A 21,627-nucleotide genomic window follows, 5' to 3' on the forward strand; every position below is an offset into this window, starting at 1 on the left:
CACACTGAGACGCCCTTCCACGCATCAAACTCAACATCGAACACCAAATCCATGCATCGGTCATTTTCTTCTCACTACCACCCTCACCTGATTTAATTTCCTCAAACCTAGGCATTCTCTGCATTTTCTACTCAGTTATACTAATTATGCAGCCATTAAAAACTGAGTTTGATTTACCTTACTTGAAGAGTGACCGAGAGGTACTGTCAAATGAGAATAGGTTGTACATAAATAAGCACTGTTTGATCAATTTTACTGACAATTAGTAATCAGGAAAACCAACGCCACTCATTGAGATGCAATGGATTCTGGAGCCCCACATGGCCTCTAAATCCAAACTTCATAATCATACACTTCTGAAAAGATTCGTTTAATCTTTCTGTTCTTGTTTTCTGAGCTATAAAGTAGGATAAATATAACCTGCCAAATAGAGTTTTCATATAGGTTAAAAGAGTTAGGCCGGCGCCGCGGCTCACTAGGCTAATCCTCCACCTAGCGGCGCCGGCATACCGGGTTCTAGTCCCGGTCGGGGCACCAGATTCTGTCCCGGTTGCCCCTCTTCCAGGCCAGCTCTCTGCTATGGCCAGGGAGTGCAGTGGAGGATGGCCCAAGTCCTTGGGCCCTGCACCTGCATGGGAGACCAGGAGAAGCACTTGGCTCCTGCCTTCGGATCAGTGCGGTGCACCAGTCACAGCGTGCAGGCCGCGGCAGCCATTGGAGGGTGAACCAATGGCAAAGGAAGACCTTTCTGTCTCTCTCACTGTCCACTCTGCCTGTAAAAAAAAAAAAAAAAAGTTGATGTGTGTAAAACATTCAAAACAGTGGTCTAATGTATATAATACCATGCTTGCTTTTATGGTGGTTACGATTGCATACCCATTGCCGGATGACAGCCACATGGATACAGGCTCAGTGTATATGAATACAGAGAAAGAGTACAAGAATGATCAGTGAGTACACAGAGGTAGCTAGCGGCTTACGGGTCCAAAAAGGGAGTTGGAGGGGAGGGGGAAGATCATCAAAGGAGACTTGAGATTTAAGTCAGGTTACAGTAGCAGAAGCCATTCTGTACTATCTGTGGAATGAAAGAAATGTGAGGTGGAGCAGACAGGTAGAGAACAGGTTCAAAGGGCATATTTATGAGACGAACAAAAAGAAATGGGCAGAACTTGATAGGCAAGCACTGTAGAAGTGGGCTGCAAATGAGATTGGAGATTTGAACATGGTATAGGTTATGGGGTTAATAAGCAAAAGTTAGACTTAATAGTTGAGAGTGTGAAACAAAGAACTCCTAGATAATCTATGTTAGGGAAGGGTATGTGTCCATCACCAAAGCCTGGAAGAGGAGTGACTACTTCTCTTTTGAGGATATGAGGTATAGAGAACTGGGAAATTTCTCATGCAAAACTTTCTCTTCCCTACAGAACATAACCCTACAGCATCTACAGATCACTCAGCTCTCCGTTCCTAGAAATATTTTGTGATACTCAAAATAGAACACTGAAGGACTTTCATTCCTCCAGGTAATTTAGAATTTCTAACTAAATGTCAAACTATCATAGAACCATGACTTCTGTCGATTTTCTCAGAGTCCTTTGGCATTATAAACTAAGCAAAGTGAGGAATAAAAAAAAAAAAAAAAATGGGGAGGGGGTGCATAGTGCTATGGTATAGTAGGCTAAGCCTCCGGCTCTGGTGCTGGCATCCCATATAGGCACTGGTTCTAGTCCCAGGTGCTCCTCTTCTGATCCAACTCTCTGCTGTGGCCTGGGAAAGCAGTGGAAGATGGCTGAAGTGCTTGGGCCCCTGCACCCACGTGGGAGACCTGGAAGAAGCTCCTGGCTCCTGGCTTCAGAATGGCTCAGCTCCAGTTTTGGTCATTTGGGCAGTGAACCAGCAGATGCAAGACTTTTCTGTCTCTCCCTCTTAAATAAAAATTTAAAAAAATCTAAAAAAGAAAAAATGGGAATAAAGCAATTGAGAAAATTAAAAAAATCAAAATGAGAACACATTGGATAAGCTCAACAGATTAGAAATGGCAGTGGGGCTGATGCTGTGGCACAGCGGGTTAAAGCCCTGGCCTGAAGCACCGGCATCCCATATGGGCGCCGGTTTTAGTCCCGGCTGCTCCTCTTCCGATCCAGCTCTCTGCTATGGCCTGGGAAAGCAGTGGAAAATGGCCCAAGTCCTTGGGAACCTGCACCCACGTGAGAGACCTGAAAGAGGCTCCTGGCTCCTGGCTTCGGATCGGCGCAGCTCCAGCCATTGCGGCCATCTGGGGAGTGAAGCAGTGGATGGAAGACCTCTCTGTCTCTACCTCTCTCTGTAACTCTGTCTTTCCAAATAAATGAATATATCTTTAAATAAATCAATCTTTTAAAAAAGGTACATGAAAAAAATAAAAGCTCGATAGAAATAATTAGTATGAACAATAGAAACTAGACTAGAATAAAACAAAATTAATTACTGAGATGACAACTTGAGGAACCTAACAGCAACAAAAGACCTACCATTCATGTGGCAGAAGTTACCAAGAAAAGAGAAAGAATAGGGGGACCGGTGCTGTAGCAGAGTAGGTTAATTCTCCGCCTGTGGCACCAGCATCCCATATGGGTCAGTTCTAGTCCCAGCTGCTCCTCTTCTGATCCAGCTCTCTGCTATGGCCTGAGAAAGCAGTGGAAGATGGCCCAAGCACTTGGGTCCCTGTACCCCCATGGGAGACCCGGAAGAGGATTCTGGCTTCTGGCTTCAAATTGGCTCAGCTCCGGCCGTTGTAGCATTTGGGGAGTGAACTAGTAGATGGAAGACCTTTCTCTCTCTCCCACTCCCTGTCTTTAACTCTACCTCTCAAATAAATAAAACCTTAAAAAAAAAAAAAAGGAATGAAAAAAATTTGAATGGCTGAAAATTCCCCAAATTTGGGAAATAGCAAAAACCTACAGTTAAAAAAAGCTGAACACTACAACTGATGTTGTGGCACAGTGGATACTGCCACTTGCAATGCTGCAAACACTGGAGTGCTGATCCAAGTCCCTGCTACTTTGCTTCTGACCCAGCTTCCTGCTAATGCAATGCAAAGACAGATGACGGCCTAAATGCCTGGGCTTCTGCCACCTATGTGGGAGCCTCAGACGGCATTCCTAGCCTCCGACTTCTGCCTTCATGGAAGTTCTCTCTCCCTCCTGTCACTCTACCTTTCAATTAAAATAAATCAATAAATCTTTTTTAGTATTTTTTTAAAAGAAAAAACTGACCACTAAACAGTGTAAAAAATTCCTTGTTGGACACATCACAAACTTTTGATTGTAGCTTAACATAAACAAGGGCCAGTGTCATGGCACAGTGGAAAAGCAGCTGTCTGTGACACCAACATCTCATATGGGCACCCGGTTTGTGTCCTGGCTGCTTGATACCCAATCCAGCTCCTGGCTAGTGGCCTGGCAACAGCGAGCGATGGCCCAAGTGTTTGGACCTCTACCATCCATGTGAAAGACCCAAATTGAAGCTTCTAGCTCCTGGCTTCAGACTGGCTGTGTTAGCCATTGTGACCATCTAGGGAGTGAATCAGCAGATGGAAGCTCTCTCTCTGTCTCTCCTTCTAACTCTTTTATGTACCCACATGGGAAACTGGGAAGACACTCCTGGCTCCTTGCTTCTGATCAGTACAGCTCCAGCTACTGTGGCCAATTGGGGAGCGAACCAGCAGATGGAAGACCTCTCTCTCTCCTTCTCCGTGTAATTCTTTCAAATAAATAAATCTTTAAAAAAAATTACAAGACAAAGGAGAGGGGAGAGGAGACCTGGTGGATGGACACATTCAGAGGCCAGCGCTATGGTGCAGTTGGCTGATACACCAGAGCGACATCCCTTATGAACACTACTAAACCAGTGGAATCCAGCTGCTCCAATTCCAATACAGCTCCCTCCTAAAGCACCTGTAAAAGCAGCAGATGACTCAAGTACTTGGGTCCCTGCCAGCCACATGAGACCTGGATGGAGTTCCTAGTTCCTAGCTTTAACCTGGTACAACCCTTGCCATTTTGAGCATTTGGGCAGTGAATCAGTGGATGAAAGGTATCTCTTTTTCTTTCCTCTCTTTCTGCAACACTACCTTTCTAATAAATGTTTTTAGAAATAGAAAAACAAATGACACATTACAACCTGCAAGAGCAATGATTCAAATAGTGGCAGATTTCTCATCTGCAACCACAGAAGACAAAAGGAAGAGACTGGTGCTTAGAACTGTCAACCCCAAATCCTATATCCCACAAAAATATTCTTCAGGGATGAAGGGAACATAGATATTTTCAGATGAAGGAAAACAAAGAGAATCTGTCACCAGCAGACCAACCCAGAAGGAAGACTACAGGAAGTTCACCAAACAGGAAGGAATTATCAAGGAAGAACAGAACAATGGGATGGGTAAAGGAAGATGCGTCTCACGATTTGTCACCTTTATCTGATATCTGAAGTAAAAACTACATCTGAGGCCGGCACTGTGGCTCACTAGGCTAATCCTCTGCCTGCGGCGCCGGCACCCCGGGTTCTAGTCCTGCTCTGGGCGCTGGATTCTGTCTCAGTTGCTCCTCTTCCAGTCCAGCTCTCTGCTGTGGCCCAGGAAGGCAGTGGAGGATGGCCCAAGTGCTTGGGCCCTGCACCCACTTGGGAGACAAGGAGAAGCACCTGGCTCCTGAACGGCGCAATACGGTTGCAGCGGCCATTTGTGCAGTAAACCAACGGAAGGAAGACCTTTCTCTCTGCCTCTCTCACACTGTCTAACTCTGCCTGTCTAAAACAAAAACAAAAACCAACAACAGAACTACATCTGATGGGCTGGTGCTGTGGCATGGCAGGTTGAGGTTGAGGTTGAGCTGCTGTCTGCAGCACTAGCATCCCATATGAGCACCAGTTCAAGTCCCAGCTGCTCCACTTCTGATCCAGTTCCCTACTAATGTGCTTGAGAAAGTAGTGGAAGATGACCCAAGTGCTTGGGCCCTTGCACCCACGTGGGGACCTGGATGAAGCTCCTGGCTGCGGCCTGGCTCAGCTCTGGCTGTTCAGCCATTCGGGAGGGGGAGGGGGTGGTGAGCCAGCAGATGGAAGATCTCTTGCCTTCTCTCTTTGTAACTCTGCCTTCCAAATAAATAAATCTCTAAAACAAAAACAAAACTACATCTGCCAACATGGTGCTCAGTGTATAAAAAGAATATTTCTGACACTTACATTGAATGGGAAGGTAAAGGAAATTGATGGATGTAAGGTTCCTATAACATCAAAGTGCTAAATTACAGATATCATTTACTGTGATTACATGTATATTATAATAATTAGAGCTAGCACTAAAAAATAAACAGATATACTAAAAATATCAAATAGAATTCTAAAAGTTGTTGATGCAACACACAAGACAAAGACATAAAGACAGGAATAATAAACAGAATAAAAAACGACCCAATCATAAAGTGGTAGATGTGTTAACATATCAATAATTAATTATTTTAATCTTAAAAGGTCTAAATATACCAATTAAGACAGACATGCAAAATGGACAGGATGATCCAAGAACATGCTGATCATAAAAAAAGTTACTTCAAATGCAATCATAAAGGTAACGCTTAAACTGAAACAATGAAAAAAGTTAAAGCCTGAAAACATTAATCAGAAAGTGCAGGAGTATAAAGTATACTTCAGGACCAAGATAAAGTATACTTCAGGACCAAGTAACGTTAACAGGAGTGGGGGAGGGAGGTGGCACTACATAATGATACAAGGATCAATACACCAAGAGGACAGAGCAAGTCTACATGTGTATGTATCAAAATTACAGCTTTGAATTAAGTAAAGCAAAGATAGATATAACTTAAAGGAAGGGTAACTCTCTAATAATAGTTAAGGACTTCAACATTCCATTCTGAGCAAGTGATAGAAATACAAGACAGTAAGCCAGCAAAGATATATAATATCTGAGTACACCATCAATCAATGGGATCAAGGAGGCATTTACAGAAATTTCACCCAGGGGCCAGCGCTGTGGCATAGCAGCTAAAGCTGGTTCAAGGCCCAACTGCTCCACTTCAATCCAGCTCTCTGCTGTGGCCTGAGAAAGCAATGGAAGATGGCCCAAGTCCTTGGGCCCTGCACCTGTGTGGGAAGACCTGGAAGAAGCTCTTGGTTCCTGGCTTTGGATTGGTGCAGCTTTGGCTGCCAACTGGGGAGTGAACCAGTGGATGGAAGACCTCTCTCTCTCTGCCTCTCCTCCTCTCTCTGTGTAACTCTGACTTTCAAATAAATAAATAAATCTTAAAAAAAAGAAAAAGAAGAAATGTCACCCAATGAAAACAGAATACATATTCTTTTTTTTTGACAGGCAGAGTGGACAGTGAGAGAGAGAGAGAGAAAGGTCTTCCTTTTCCGTTGGTTCACCCTCCAATGGCCGCCGCGGCCGGCGCATTGCGCTGATCCGATGGCAGGAGCCAGGTACTTATCCTGGTCTCCCATGGGGTGCGGGGCCCAAGCACTTGGGCCAGCCTCCACTGCACTCCCTGGCCACAGCAGAGAGCTGGCCTGGAAGAGGGGCAACCGGGACAGAATCCGTCGCCCCAACCGGGACTAGAACCCAGTGTGCTGGCGCCGCAAGGCGGAGGATTAGCCTAGTGAACCACGGCGCCGGCCAGAACACACATTCTTTCAAGCAGCCATATATAACAAGACAGACCAGCAAATGCTGGGACATTTTAAAAAGTCAACAAATTTAAAGTGAGAGAGCAAATGCAAAACACACTAGTAATCAATAAGAAACAGCAGGAAATCTTGCAAATACCAGGAAATGAAATGTACTTCCAAATAATTCATAAGTTAGAGAAGTAGTCTCAAAAGAAATCCAATAATTTTAGAAACAAAGAAATTATAATCAAAACATTAAACCTTGTGGGATGAAGGCAACAGTGCTGTAATGGAAATCCATAGGACTTAATCCATGTGCCATGTGTAAGGAAAGAAAAAAGTGGGGGGAGGGTCAGCTTTGTGGCACAGTGGGTTAAGCTGCCTGTGACACCAGCATCCCACATCAGAATGCCAGTTAAAGTCCTGGCTACTTTGCTTCCAATCCAGCTCCTGCCAGTGTGCCTGGAGAAGGCAGTGGAAGACGGCCCTGCCACCCATGTGGGACACCTGATGGAATTCTTGGTACCTGGCTTTGGTCTGGCCCAGACCCTTCTGTTGCAGCCATTCAGGGAGTGAACCAGATGAAAGCATGTGCATGCTCTCTCTGCTGACCTGCCTTTCAAATAAATAGATCTTTCATTTACAAAAAGGAAAAACACCCTCAAATTAATAATCTATAGATCCACTTCAAGAAATTATTAATAGCCGAGTACATGAAACATAAGGGTATAAAGAGCAGAAATCAGTGTATTAAGAAAACAGGAAAATTCAGTGATGTAATGTATTGTTTTTTTTTTTTTTTTAAGACGTTTATTTATTTACTTGACAGGTAGAGTTACAGTGAGAGAGAGAGAGAGAGAGAAAGGTCTTCCTTTTGTTGGTTTGCTCCCCAAATGGCCACAACGCCAGAGCTACGCCGATCCGAAGCCAGGAGCTTCCTCCTGGTCTCCCACATCAGTGCAGGGGCCCAAACACTTGGGCCATCCTCCACTGCACTCCCAGGCCACAGCAGAGAGCTAGACTGGAAGAGGAGCAACCAGGACAGAATCCCGTGCCCCAACCGGGACTAGAACCCGGGGTGCCGGCGCCGCAGGCAGAGGATTAGCCTAGTGAGTCAAGGCGCTGGCCAAACACTGGTTCTTTAACATAACAAATGATATTGATAAATGTCTAAGAATGATAAAGATCAAGAAAATGGATATATTTTGTGGGCCAACTTTTGTGGCACAATGGGGTAACAGGATGGATGCATTTACAATATCAGAATAAACGGGACTACAAGTAAACATCCTCATGTCATCAGCAGGATAATAAAGGAATGCCTGAAACAATGCTGCAAATTAGAAATTATATATTTTTTACAATTACAATTTTACAATTCATTGAAAAGAATTATAATTCTTCCAGTATGAAACATTCTGAATAGTTCTAAACTTATTAAATAAAATAAATACATAATCTAAAAACCAAAAGAAAGAGTCTATAGGTCCAAATAGTCTACTGGAGAATGCTACCACATATTAAACAACACTAGCTCTACAAACTATCTTCCAGATAATTGAAGAGAGAGTATCTTCCAATTCAGGAGTGTGTGGGTGGGATGGCTACTATTACCTGGACATTAAAATAAGACAATGACAGCAATTTCACTAATGAAATTAGAAGAAAATACTAACAAATGCAATACGTAATATAATAAAAAACTATTCCACATAACCAAGTGGTGCTTACTCCCAGGATGAAAAGCTGGCTCACTATCTAAAACTCAATGCAGTATATCACAACAGACAACTGAGTAACTGCATGATCACAGCAACTGATGGAGAAAAAGTTTCTGACAAAATCCAAGTCACTAAAAAGAAACTCAGTAAAATACTAGGGTAAACCTTCTGAAGTTGAATGAAAACTGTATGAGAAAATTTATAACATCATACTAATGAGAGACTGAACATTTTTGCCAAGTATCACAAACCAGGTATGGAAGATTTCTTACTATTCCCATTTGGCATCATAGTGGAAATCATACTGAAAGAAGTAACTCAAGAAAAATAAAGGTACACAGATGGGAAGGAGGAAATACAAGTGCCTCTATTTGCATATCACATCTCCACACATAAAATCCCAAGGATTCTCTGAAAGAAGTAGAAACTTACATGTGTATTTAGCAAGGTTGTAGGATGTCAAAAATTTTTAAAGTGATATTTCTGTATATGATCAAATACCATGTAAAAGATTTTGTAATACTTATTTATTTGAAAGGCAGAGTGACACAGATGGAAAGACTAGAGAAACCTCCCATCTAATGGTTTACTCCTCAAATGCCCATGACAGCCAGCGCCGGGCCAGGCCAAAGCCAGGATGTAGGAACTCTATCCTGGTCTCACACTTGAGTGACAGGGTACCAAGCACTTGGGGCACCATCTGTTGCCTTCCCAGTAACTTTATCAGAATGCTGGATTGGGACTGGAGCAGCCAAGACCCAAATTAACACATCCAATATGGGATGCTGATGCTACAAGTAGCAGCTTAACAGACTATACCCCAATGGTGCCCCACCATGTGAAGATTTAAGCTTTATATATAAATATATTTGTAATCAAAGCAAAAATGAAGCTATAAATCTAATTTGAAATGTACAGAAGCTATACCCTGTGTGTTATAAGAGAATAATGAAATAAAACAAGGAATACTTAGATACTTCTATGTTCATGAACTAGAAGACTGAACACAATAAAGCTGATTCTCAACAGACTGATCCATAGATTTAACATATTTTGTATTGAAATCTGAGGACGATTTCTTTGTAAAAACAGAAAATCAAAACCTAAAATGTTTATGGAAGGTCAGAGGAGCTAAGAATGCAAAATCCATTTTAAATAGGAACAAGGTAATCACTTTACCCAATTTTAAGATTTACCATAGCTACAGCAATAAAATATACAATCAAATTGGGATCAAGAAAGTATTCTGAATGTTTTGTGTTTAAAACCACATACTTTTTTTTCTAAAAATCAAATAGATAAAAGTCTTAAGTGGTACAATAAAATGTGCCCATTCATATGTTTCCTTGGCTCCTTATATAGAAGCACTTTAGAACTCAAGTCTTCATATTTCTCATGAAAATTGTGCCCCACAAGAAGAGAAACAATGTTGTGGAACATGGAAGATACCTGGTAAGTTTCCAAATGTTCCTACAACATTCTACCTCTCTTGACCCTAGGCCGCAATGGGTGCATACACAAGACACGCGTAGAGCACCAAGGCCCACTTCCACACCAATAAACTAGGAACTCCATGATCTAGTGTCACAGACTCAGCACAGCACTGTGAAGCAGTGTTTGCATTTCATTTTCTCTTCTCTCCAATTATGATCTCTTTTTTATAAAAAAAATTTTAAGGAGAAAGAGGAAGTTTGGTTTTCCTATTTGCACAATAACTAGTGGGTCTCTCTGTGACTTCTTAGGAGAATAAGGCTTATAAACTGGGTCAATTGCTAATAGAACTGTTTAGATAGGCCGGCGCCGCGGCTCACTAGGCTAATCCTCCGCCTTGCGGCGCTGGCACACCAGGTTCTAGTCCCGGTTGGGGCACTGGATTCTGTCCCGGTTGTCCCTCTTCCAGGCCAGCTCTCTGCTGTGGCCAGGGAGTGCAGTGGAGGCTGGCCCAAGTGCTTGGGCCCTGCACCCCATGGGAGACCAGGAGAAGCACCTGGCTTCTGCCTTTGGATAGGCGCAGTATGCCGGTCACAGCGGCCATTGGAGGGTGAACCAACGGCAAAGGAAGACCTTTCTCTCTGTCTCTCTCTCACACTGTCCACTCTGCCTGTCAAAAAAAAAAGGGAGGGGGGGGGATAAAAAACAAAACAAAACAAAAAACTGTTTAGATGACCAGTGTATTCTGCAAATAGATTTTCTCAGAGTGAAGACACTTGTGGGGTTTCTCTGTGGTAAGAATGGTCAGACAGCACGCAAGATGTTTCCTTCTGCAAAAGATTTTCTTTAGTAGTTACATTCAAGAAGTCATTCCCCAAAAGTAATTCTTGGATGTTGACAGAGGTTTGCTCATTTGCAAAAGGTCTTCCTACTTCTGCTACATTGACAGGGTTTCTCCCCGTGTGCATCCTTTGATGCTGAATAAGGGATGAGCTGCGACGGTAGGCCTTTCCACATTCACTGCACTCATAGGGCATCTCTTCAGTGTGGACGATGGAGTGGCGAATGAGGTTTGTACTCCAGCAAAAGGATTTCCCACACTCGACGCATTCGTAGGGCTTCTCTCCGCTGTGAGTCCGCTGGTGCCTTGTGAGGCCTGACTTGCGGTTGAAGGCCTTTCCACACTCTGCGCATTCATAGGGCTTCTCTCCAGTGTGGATGCTGAAGTGTCGAATGAGGTCTGCTCTATTGCTAAAGGATTTCCCACACTCTTGGCACTCAAAAGGTTTTTCTCCAGTGTGGGCCCTCTTATGCAAGATGAATGTAGAGCAGTGGGTGAAGGCTTTCCCACATTCGTTGCACACGTAAGGCTTCTCCCCGGTGTGAATCCGCTGGTGCCTCTTAAGGTACGACCTGTGGTTGAAGGCCTTCCCACACTCCAGGCACTCAAAGGGCTTCTCCCCGGTGTGGATGACATAGTGGTGAATCAGGGCCGCACTCTCACAGAAAGCTTTCCCACACTCACTGCACTCATAGGGCTTCTCCCCAGTATGAGTCTGCTGGTGCCACATGAGGTAGGACCTGTGCTTGAAGACCTTGCCACACTCGAAGCACTCATAGGGATTCTCCCCGCTGTGGATGATGTAGTGGCGGATGAAACCAGGCCTGTCTCGGAAAGCTTTACCACATTCTTTGCACACAAAGGGTTTCTCCCCAGTGTGGCTTCTGTTATGTAAGACGAAACTGGAGCGGTGAGTGAAGGCCTTCCCACATTCATTGCACTTGTAAGGCTGCTCTCCGCTGTGAATCCGCTGGTGCTGCGTGAGGTGTGACTTGCGGTTGAAGGCCTTGCCACACTCCATGCACTTATAGGGCTTCTCCCCAGTGTGGACCATGTGATGCTGAAGGAGGTATGCGCTCTTGCTGAAGGTCTTCCCACACTCCGTGCATTCGTAGGGCTTCACCCCAGAATGAATCCTCTCATGCTGAGCAAGGAGGCGTTTCTTGTTAAACACCTTCCCACATTCACTGCATTTAAAACTATTTTCTTCTTCCGGAGTCATGGGACATGTACCTGGCCCGTGGGAGTTCTGCTCACCGACAGTGCTTCCTGGAGCGGCTTGTTCCTGTACATTCCGGGAACACAGGTCTTCAGCAGTCCCTAAAACACCATCTTCAGGGATCATTTTCCCAGGAAGCTTCTTGCTCTGGAGGTCAACCCCCAGTCTCAAGTGTCCTTCCTGCCTTGCTGATGCCCCATCCTGATCCTTGGCTTGCACCAGCTGGGAGTCCCCTGAGGCTCCTTGCTTTAGTTGTCCCTGGAGTGAAGCCACCTCAGACAGGGCTGGCTCACGTGCATTAGGTTCTGTGTTCTTGCGTTCTCTTTTGTCATCTAAAAGAAATCCAATACACAAAAGGGATTGTTCATACTGACAAAATACAATAAAACCAGGATTTTAGTGAAAAAAGTTATGTTGAAAATAATGCCTCTATGTCTGTTTTGTTATGCTCTTTTAAAATGTTATTTATTTATCTGAAAGGCACAAAGACAAGCAAGTAGACTGGTTTACTCTGCAAATGTCTACAATAACCAGGGCTGGGGCAGACTAAAGCCAGGAATCTAGAATTCAATCTGGGTCTCCCATATGCTGGATCAAACCCAAGCACTGCAAATAGGGGATGCAGGCACCCCAAGCAGTGTCTCAACCACAACACCAAATGCTCACATCTACGTTACTCTATCTCCAGCTCTGCAACTTCTTTTCTGGTCTTGGATTCTTGATTCCTTGAAAGGGAGATCAAGTAAAAAAAGCAGGGTGAAGTATCAGAGGATCTAGAGTGCAAGTACCTCAACTCCAGACAGAACATTTACAAAAGCTAACTCACTTTGGGTCCATAGATAGTTTGTTCTAAAGGGATGACTCCAGCTAATGGCTCGCCACAACAGAAGACCAAGGAGTGCAGCTTTAACCCTTCGAGCACATGACATGACATCAGTTGAACATCTGGAAAGGGGATGAAGTGAGCCCAAAAACAATGATTCAATCAATGGTTGTGTATGAGGTTCAACAACTGAACAGCAAAGCTCCAGTGACCTTCCTGGGTTGGCAACCCTCCTTCCCGACATTGCCACATAGAGATACCAGGGAGATAATGAGCTCCTGAATAGCAATGCTTCCTGATGGCAATCCTTTCAGTCCCGTTTTGTACCTCTTCTAATTTGTGTCCCTTAACTGTAAAAAATGTAACTGTTTTCTAAGTCTTTTTAGTTGATCATAGAACCTGCTGTTAATTTATTACATTACCAATGTGTTCAGAGGAGTTGGAAAGATTTGACAGTTTTGGAGTATGCGTCATGGTAATGGTGTGTTAAGCTACCACTTGGGATTAAAGGGCCCATGGTCTCTTCTGGTCTCAAGCCTGCAAGGATTGATACCTGCCCATCTTGGCTCCTACCTAGACAGGTGCTTTGGAAGAGGTGTTTCTTCACTGTCCACAGCTCCGGCCTGTGCTCCGAATGGCAGATCAGCTCAGGTCTGGGAACAGGACACCCTGTTCAGGGAAAAAAAGTGGACAATGGATTTTTGTAGAAAGAAATAGAGATCTTCAATCTAGTCTGGATGGGATTTTAGGATGAGGACTAGATCTCAGAATGGAGCTGTACCCATCAATACAAACAAAAAGTTGTCATGTACCTAGCAAACCAAGGGCGTGCCGTGCCATGCCATGCTACGATAGTTTTTTTTTTTTTTTTTAAAGATTTATTTATTTGTTTGAAAGAGTTACACAGAGAGAGAAGGAGAGACAGAGAGAGAGAGGCCTTCCATCCGCTGGTTCACTTCTCAATTGGCTGCAACAGCCAAAGCTGTGTGGATTTGAAGCCAGGAGCTTCCTCCGGGTTTTCCTACATGGGCACAGGAGCCCAAGGATTTGGGCCCTTTACTATTGCTTTCCCAGGCCATAGAGAGAGCTGGATTGGAAGTGCAGCAGCTGGGACTTGAATAGGTGCCCATATGGGATGCTGGGACTGCAGGCAACAGCCTCACCTGCTACACCACTGCGCCGGGCCCTACAATAGTTTTTAACGATTAATAGTAAGTCTTCATTTTTTAAAAAGACTTATTTATTTATCTGAGAGGCAGAGTTACAGAGAGAGAGAAGGAGAGACAAAGATCTTCCATCCACTGGTTCACTCAGCAAGTGGCCGCAACAAACAGGGCTGGGCCAAAGCCAGGAGCTTCTTCCAGGTCTCCCATGTGGGTGCAGTGGCCCAAGGACTTGGGACAGCCTTCACTGCTTTCCCAGGTGCATTAGCAGGGAGTTGGATCAGAAGTGGAACAGCTGGGACTCAAACTGGCACCCATATGGGAGCTAGTGCCGCAGGCCATGGCTTTCACCTGTTGAGCCACAGCACTGGCCCCAATAGTAAGTCTTAAAATTACTATTTATAGGGGTAGACATCATGGAATAATAGGTTATGCTACCACATGGGATGCCTGCATCTCATATAAGAGGGCCTAGGTTCAAATCCCACCTCTGCTTCTAATCCAGTTTCCCACTAATACATAACCTGAGATGCAGCAGATGATGGTTCAAGTACATGGTTTCCTGCCACTCACTGTAGGGGACCCAGATGGAGTTCTAGGCTCCTGGCTTCAGGCAGGCCCAACAGTGGCTGCTGCAGGCACTTGGGGAATGAATCAACAAATGGAAGATTTCTCTCCCTCTGTCACTCTCAATAAATGCCTTTTTTTTTTTTTTTTAACAGGCAGAGTGGACAGTGAGAGAGAGACAGAGAGAAAGGTCTTCCTTTGCCGGTGGTTCACCCTCCAATGGCAGCCACGGCCAGTGCGCTGCGGCCAGCGCACCGCGCTGATCTGATGGCAGGAGCCAGGTGCTTCTCCTGGTCTCCCATGGGGTGCAGGGCCCATGTACTTGGGCCATCCTCCACTGCACTCCCAGGCCACAGCAGAGAGCTGGCCTGGAAGAGGGGCAACTGGGACAGAATCCGGCACCCCGACCGGGACTAGAACCCGATGTGCCGGCGCCGCAAGGTGGAGGATTAGCCTAGTGAGCCGCGGCGCCGGCCAAATGCTTTTATTAAAAAATATATATATATATTATAGGGGTATGATGATATTCAAAGGCAATAATGACTTCATTCAAAACGAAGTATACATCTTCTTTGATCTAACTTTTTAAAAAGATTAATTTTTTAAAAAGATTTATTTATTTGAAAGGCAGAATTACAGAGAGGCAGAGAGGCAGAGAGACAAAGAGAAGTCTTCCATCTGCTGGTTCACTCCCCAAATGGCCACAATGGCTGCAGCTGAGCCAATCTGAAGCCAGGAGCCAAGAGCTTACTCCGGGTCTCCCATGCAGGTACAAGGGCCCAAGCGCTTGGGCCATCTTCCATTGCTTTTCTAGGCCATAGCGGAGAGCTGGATCGGAAATGGAGCAGCCAGGACTTGAAGTGGTGCCCATATGGGATGCCAGCACTAAAGGCTGTGGCTTTACCCTCTAGGCCACAGTGCCGACTCCAAAGATTTATTAATTTAATTGAAAGGGAGAGTTACAGAGAGACAGAGAGAGCTTCCATTCATTGGTGCACTCCCCAAATGGCTGCAATGGCCAGGGCAGAGCCAGGCTGAAGCCAGTAGCCAGGAGCTTCATCCGGGTCTCCCACATGGGTGGCAGGAAGAAAAGCACTTAGGCCATCCTCCACTGCCTTCCCAAGTACATTAGCAGGGAGCTGGATTGGAATTGGAGCAGCCAGGACTCAAACTCCTGCCCATATGGGATGTCAGCATTGCAAACGGTGGTTTAACCCACTGTGCCACAATGCCAGCCCCTGATCTGAATCTTTTTAAAGATCTCAAATGAAGTTTTATAGCTCTCTTCCTGTGAGTCATAAACTAAATGCCCAAGAACACACTGAGGCACAGGCAGACTGAGTAACTTGGCCAGGACCACACAGGTTTTAAGAACACCTGGGAGTCTGTCTGCAGACTGTGGTTGCCCAAGCATCACACTAAGAAGGAAACAGAACACCCCACCACCCTGTGTGGCCAGCAGGAGAGACTGCAGAGGGTGATGGTGAGGGAGCTCCACAAGCAGACAGACTCATCCTGAGGGGGCAGGGGGCAGGGCAGGGGCAGACTTTGACTGAATCTCAGCCTTTCATGAATCACTGACAATTTTAAGTGGCAGGTGTTTGGCCTAGCGATTAAGACGCCACTTGGCATGCATACATTCCATAGCAGAGTACCTGGGTTCGAGTCCTGCTTCTGCTCCCCATTCCACCTGCTAATGCCTACCTGGGAGGCAGCAGGTGATGGCTCAAGTAGTTGGGTCCCTGACACCCATGTGGACAACCCAAATTGAGTTCTTATCAGCTAGCATTGGCCTTGCCCAGCCCTAGCTATTGCAGGCATTTAGGGAGTGAACCAGTAGATGGGAGAACTCTAGCTCTCTCCTTTCAAATAAATTAAATAAATAAAAATTAAAGGGAAAAAAGTCACATACCTGTCCTGCCCTCCCCAAAAGCTTTATTAAAAAAAAATCTTTTAAAAAGGAGATCCCAATGATACATTGCATAAAGACATTTACAGAAATATCAGACAGCATATATTTTCATCAATATTTCACACACAAAAAAACTACTAAAAATATACTATGACAGCCTCATTAAATGAAGATGTGTCTATAGTATGCAGCAAGCTAAATTCGATGAGGGACTTGCTGCAGTGTTCATATTTTCATTAATTTTTTGAGAGAGTTAAGGGAACATGAGCAGTCCCTGCAACAAGCTGGATACCTCAACAGTGCTCTAGGGACATGAACTGTGATCATTAAATGCTTTTTTTTTTTTTTTAGTAACAGCGTGGAACTTATTTATTTTTTTGAGAGGTAGAGTTACAGACAGAGAGAGGGACAGAGAGACAACCATGACAGCTGGAGCTGGGCTGACCCGAAGCACAGAGGCCTGGAAGGGGAGCAGCTGGAACAGAACCCAGTGCCCATATGGGGTGCTGGCACCGCAGGCGGCAGCTTAGCCTACTATGCTACAGCACTGGCCCCTTTAATTGCTTTTAAAATGACTCTTTTTACTCGTCCTAGGTTTCCTACAAAGGGAAGGCTACATCACTCTGGTAAATGAAAAACCCAGAGTCACTGGCCTTGATGGCAGGTCCCCATGAAAACCAGGCAATGAAATCAAAATAGCGTTCAGTCCCAGCAAGTTCACGCTGCCTGCTCAGGGCTCTGAGCCTGAGGCTGCTCCCTCTAATGAAAAGGATTTAAACCCTCTTTCTTCTAAACGGAATGCTTGATGGTTATTAGAGACTTTTAAGAAGAGAACCAACTAACCTGGTATTTTTAGCATTCTTGACATCTAGGGCTTGATAATTCTTTGTTACAGGGCATATCCCATGTATTGTAGGATACGGAACAGCACCTCTGGACTCTACCCACTAGATGTCAACATCTAGTGATTGTCATTCCATGTGTGACAGTCAAAAGTGACTAAATGTCTCCTGGTAGCCAAAACCCTCAAGTGTTGAGAAGTGCTGGTCCAAACTTTCTCATACTAACAGAATACTTTGGTCCAGGGCTTAGGAAAGAGGAAATCATATAGGCATATGAAGAAAGAAAAGTCTTTTAACAGAGCTAGCGCTGTTTACAAGAGTGTCTGGTAATACTGCCGGCAAACATCTGCTAGGATTGGCCTGAGTCCCTCTTCTTCGAGAACCTCCTGCTCTCCATGGCCCTGCTAAGTGGGCCATAGGGGACATTGAGCCAACTAGGCCTACTCATTCAGATCCCTCACTGAAAGGCAAAAAACAATCCCTGAGAGACTACCCTATGCCTAGACTGCTGGAGACGCAAAGGGACATACGGCTTGGGTGCCACCTCCTGCTAAGAACAACCCATGGAGGCCAGCTGCTAAGAAAAACAACACAGACATGCAAAGAGAGACAAATACAGGGGTCAGGGAGAACGAGGACACTGGTGGCCTCTCATGCTACAAACTCACTGAGGCAGAAAACGCCATTTTGTATAGAGTGCCATGAGACCAAGAGAAACACTAGTACATAGCCATGATGGTTCTCAGTTTCTGTATCATTCCATCAGCGTGTCGGACTAGAAATCCTGCTTGGGTTCTGCAAAGCACCCTCCATGTCCTTTGGCTGCAAGCCAGAGTACTGTTTCTTGCTCAAAGAGACACAGGGAGGCCAGCAACAAACAGGTGAGGGTAGAAAATGACTGAAGCTATGAGAAAAGGCGAGGGCGGGCTCCGGTGTCTTTAACCATCCGCACCTAGTGCCAGAGAGGCAAGGAGGCTGCAGGTCTCCTGCACGGTGGAGAGGGCGGCCTTACCCAGCGAGACCAGCAGCCCACAGACGTCCAGCATCACCTCCCGGTACAAGTTATGCTGAGCGGGCTCCAGCTGCCTCCACTCTTCCTGGGTGAAAGTCACAGCCACATCTTCAAAAGTCACAGACACCTGGGAAGTCAAATAGAGATAGCAGTGCTGTCTCACACGCGTGTTTTGTTGGAAGAAGTCGTGGGAGATCAAGATCCGAATCACTGGGCACATTCTGAGGGCCTAACTTTGTACTGGCCTGAAGGCAGATGGCAGACATTGCTTTGGACATAAGTGGTGTCAGAGAGAAATGCTCCTATGTGGAAGTCATTAGATAATGAAAGAAGACAATGGACATGACTTGTGGACTGTGAGATGCAAACAGTGAGGGCTCTAGAAAGTTAGAGGAATGAGGAAACAATAGTACCAGGTTATTAATAATAACAGGTGCATCATGGGAAGGCAGGTATGCTGGAGTAACAATAGCAGCACATGTGTACACTCAGTGTCTAAGGAACTACAACTCCTCAGAGAAGTCAGATTTCTTATGTTTGAAAGCAACCTCCTCAAACTGACATTTGCCAGCAGGGACTTAATCTCTGAACTTCAATGTCCATGTCAATATAGTACTTCTGACTTCACCGATAGCAACTGTGAGATTTAAAAGAACATATCCAGCGCTTCACAGGCTTTGGAGTTTTTATTAATCTTTCCACAGCTACTAAGGTAAACACCTTCGAGAATCACCTCCACGTTACAGTCAGTGACCGCAGGTTAATGCTTCACAAATTCACGCAGAGGCTCACCTCCTGAGAACAGAAACCAGGGTAAGAAGAGAGGAGGCAATTTCTGCTTGAACTGTCATGAAAGACACTTCAGCAAAGCCAAAAAAGATGCGAAGTGCAGTCCTGGAGCAGCCTGAGGGCAGTATCTGAGACAGAGTGAACTGCAGACCAAGCGCCAGAATGGGAAGAGAAATTTCTGTGGTCAGTGGGCCAGGGCTCATAAGCCAAGACCAAAATCCGAATAAGGTGCACTGAAAGCCCCTGAGAAGCCTCATTTATCCTTTGACCAATCACAGAGCAGCACCAGAGGCCTGACACGGCTTGCACTGGGAAGCTGTGGAACAGCCAGTGGGAAGAGGGGCATCCTGGACGATCGGTTAGGGAGTACATGTCTACCTTTCTCTGGCTGGTCTTACAGCAGAAACGGGCAAAAACGAGGAAACACTTATTAAGTAAGTAAAGAGCATTTAGGGTCAGTTACTACATGAACTATCTTTGAGCTCCCTGGACTGTCACCAGAGACAGTAATCTTGATATGGGCTAGGTAGGGAGTCAGTGAAAACAAACCAGCTGGGAGGTTTCCAGCACACTCTGTCTCACAGCCCTGCGCCCGGAACTCCACCCCCTTCTATGCCACTCCAGCACACCCGCCTTCCTATGATGCACCTGTACCCCATCATGAAAAAGACACCAAGATGAATGAATACATATGCACTGAGCTCCACCTGCAGACCCCGAAAAACCTCCTAGAGACCACCATGAACCCTGCGCAAACTCCACCCCGTTTCTATCACCTACCTAACAGAGGGGACCACTGAACTGAGGTGCAAGTGGATTCTCCTCATGGGCCTGCCCACACTGTTATATATTTCTGTTAGCCGTCACAAAGCACACCTAACAGCGGAGTAAGGGAAAGAGTTTATTGGGGAAAACCCAGCAGACTGGAGGGGAGGGACGAAGAAAGATAGCAGAGAGAACGAGAGTATGAGAGAGTCACAGGGGAGAGGAGCTAGCGAGGAGAGGAGAGAGAGAGAAGGGAGGAGGAGAGGAGAGCAGAGAAGAGCCAAGAGAGAGGAGAGAGCAGAGGAGGAGGCTAGAGAGAGCACGTGTTCAGGAACAGGCCCTTTTAAACTTTGCCGGAGGTCCGGCAGGGAAGCAGGTGCAGCGAATCCCATTAGGGTGGGGGTGGAGCTTGGCACAGGTAGCTGGGCCATGTGGCCACCTGGCTGCCAGCAATGGCGGCGGGAACCGGGGTATAGAACACAAATCAGGTGTAGATCGCGCCACAGATAAGATTGTGCCAGTTTCCTAACACACCACCTCTGAATGTGGACTCAAGTTTTTAAACAAACCCTGTTCCCATCCTTGCACTGTATCTGTCTCTGCTTTGAATTCGCATCTCACGTGGAGGGAGAAGCAGGAGACCCTACCCCGCCACAATCCGCCCTCCCGCCAGTCTGACTGACGAGGAACCGGCTGCCTTCCAGAGTTGCTGGCTGTAGAAAAGAGGAGCAGCTGCTGCAGGGTGTAGCTAAAAGGCCGACTTTTATGTATGGCCCGGCTACTGTCCATTTGTATCTTTATCTTCCCAGGTATTGACTGGAATTAAGCAGTGCGACCAGCCAGCTCCACTTTACATCAATAGTCACACCTGCGCTGAGCTACCCCGCGGTTTTCTTGCCTTCAGACTGCCCACGAGGCCTCTCTGAACTAACAGAGAAGCCACAATGCAAAAAACCATCCGCTCACCTGCGCCGGGTCCATGAACGCCGCCGCCATCCCGGGATCCTGAGGACCCAGCTGACCCCAGACCCCGGCTGACTGTCACACTCCGTCCGAACAGGGAGGCTCGCGGCTCTTTGCAACCCACGGAAGTCAGTCTTAGACGCCCTCCTGCTGCTTTACGAAGTGCTGCCAGGTGAGGACCAAGGAACACCACCGCCCTCCGCAAAGCCGGCGTGGACCGCACCGTCGCGGGCAGATGACGTTTACCTCCAAGGAGCCGGAAGTCCCGCCCTGGGCCCTCGGCCCGCAGGAAATGCCCCGTCCTGAGCTTCAAGGAGGTTCCCGGTGTTGTGCCTTCTTCAGCAACGTAGTTTTTTCTGTACTAACAACCGACAAAGGAGGGCGTTCTAGAGTCGGATTTTTGGTGTAAAAGACGCCACAGACCCAGGGCTGCTTCTCAGACCTGTCTACAGTGGGCACAACTCGGGGGCACCAAGGCGCGAAACAAGGTTATCCTGGGGACATAGAGGCGCGAGAGGCAGGAATATTCTGGGGTGAGGGCAAGGATAAAGGCAGGAGCCAGACCTGGACTGGGCCCCTGACTTCCACTTGCATCTTCTCTTAGTTGGTAACAGGTAACAGACCAAGTAACCCCCAAAGGCAAGAAGCCTGCTGGCCCGCAGCCTGCGCTCTCTCGGACGTACCTGTCTTGGGACCACTCCACCCTCACAGTGCAGGGGCGTCTGAGGAGGGCACTTGTCCTCCCACCCCCAACCTGTAGTCGTGCAGTCCACGGTTTCAGTTACCCACGGTCAACCAACCTGAAACTACTAAGTGGAAATTCTAGAAATGAACAATTCTTAAAGCAATTTTTAAAAAGTTTATAATTATTTGAATCGTAGAGTTACAGAGATCGAGAAAAGTCTTTGATCCGCTG

At 46.1% G+C, this 21,627-nt stretch overlaps 1 protein-coding gene and 1 long non-coding RNA gene across 4 annotated transcripts; one reads left to right on the forward strand and one right to left on the reverse strand.

The window, feature by feature from the left end:
* Positions 1 to 318: 318 nt before the first annotated feature.
* On the forward strand, positions 319 to 6,315 carry LOC138846765 (uncharacterized). Its single transcript, XR_011384304.1, has 2 exons — positions 319 to 1,523; positions 1,728 to 6,315. It is a non-coding gene; the product is annotated as an uncharacterized lncRNA (long non-coding RNA).
* A 1,682-nt stretch (positions 6,316 to 7,997) lies between these two features.
* Positions 7,998 to 20,951, reverse strand: LOC100338781 (zinc finger protein 805). 3 transcript variants are annotated; one of them, XM_070063445.1, is made up of 5 exons: positions 20,715 to 20,951; positions 18,195 to 18,321; positions 13,272 to 13,367; positions 12,702 to 12,820; positions 7,998 to 12,207 (listed from the first exon to the last, which is right to left on the reverse strand). In XM_070063445.1, exons 4-5 carry the CDS (start codon positions 12,802 to 12,804, stop codon positions 10,577 to 10,579), a joined length of 1,734 nt encoding a protein of 577 aa, XP_069919546.1. In that variant the 5' UTR covers positions 12,805 to 12,820; positions 13,272 to 13,367; positions 18,195 to 18,321; positions 20,715 to 20,951; the 3' UTR covers positions 7,998 to 10,576. The 3 variants fall into 3 exon arrangements, with proteins under 3 accessions (XP_069919546.1, XP_002721938.1, XP_008247195.1); XM_002721892.5 differs by lacking the exon at positions 12,702 to 12,820 and having other exon boundaries at positions 20,715 to 20,944; XM_008248973.4 differs by lacking the exon at positions 18,195 to 18,321 and having other exon boundaries at positions 20,715 to 20,736.
* Positions 20,952 to 21,627: the final 676 nt, after the last annotated feature.

This window comes from Oryctolagus cuniculus, chromosome 18, assembly GCF_964237555.1.
Source record: "Oryctolagus cuniculus chromosome 18, mOryCun1.1, whole genome shotgun sequence".
Lineage (NCBI taxonomy): Eukaryota > Metazoa > Chordata > Mammalia > Lagomorpha > Leporidae > Oryctolagus > Oryctolagus cuniculus.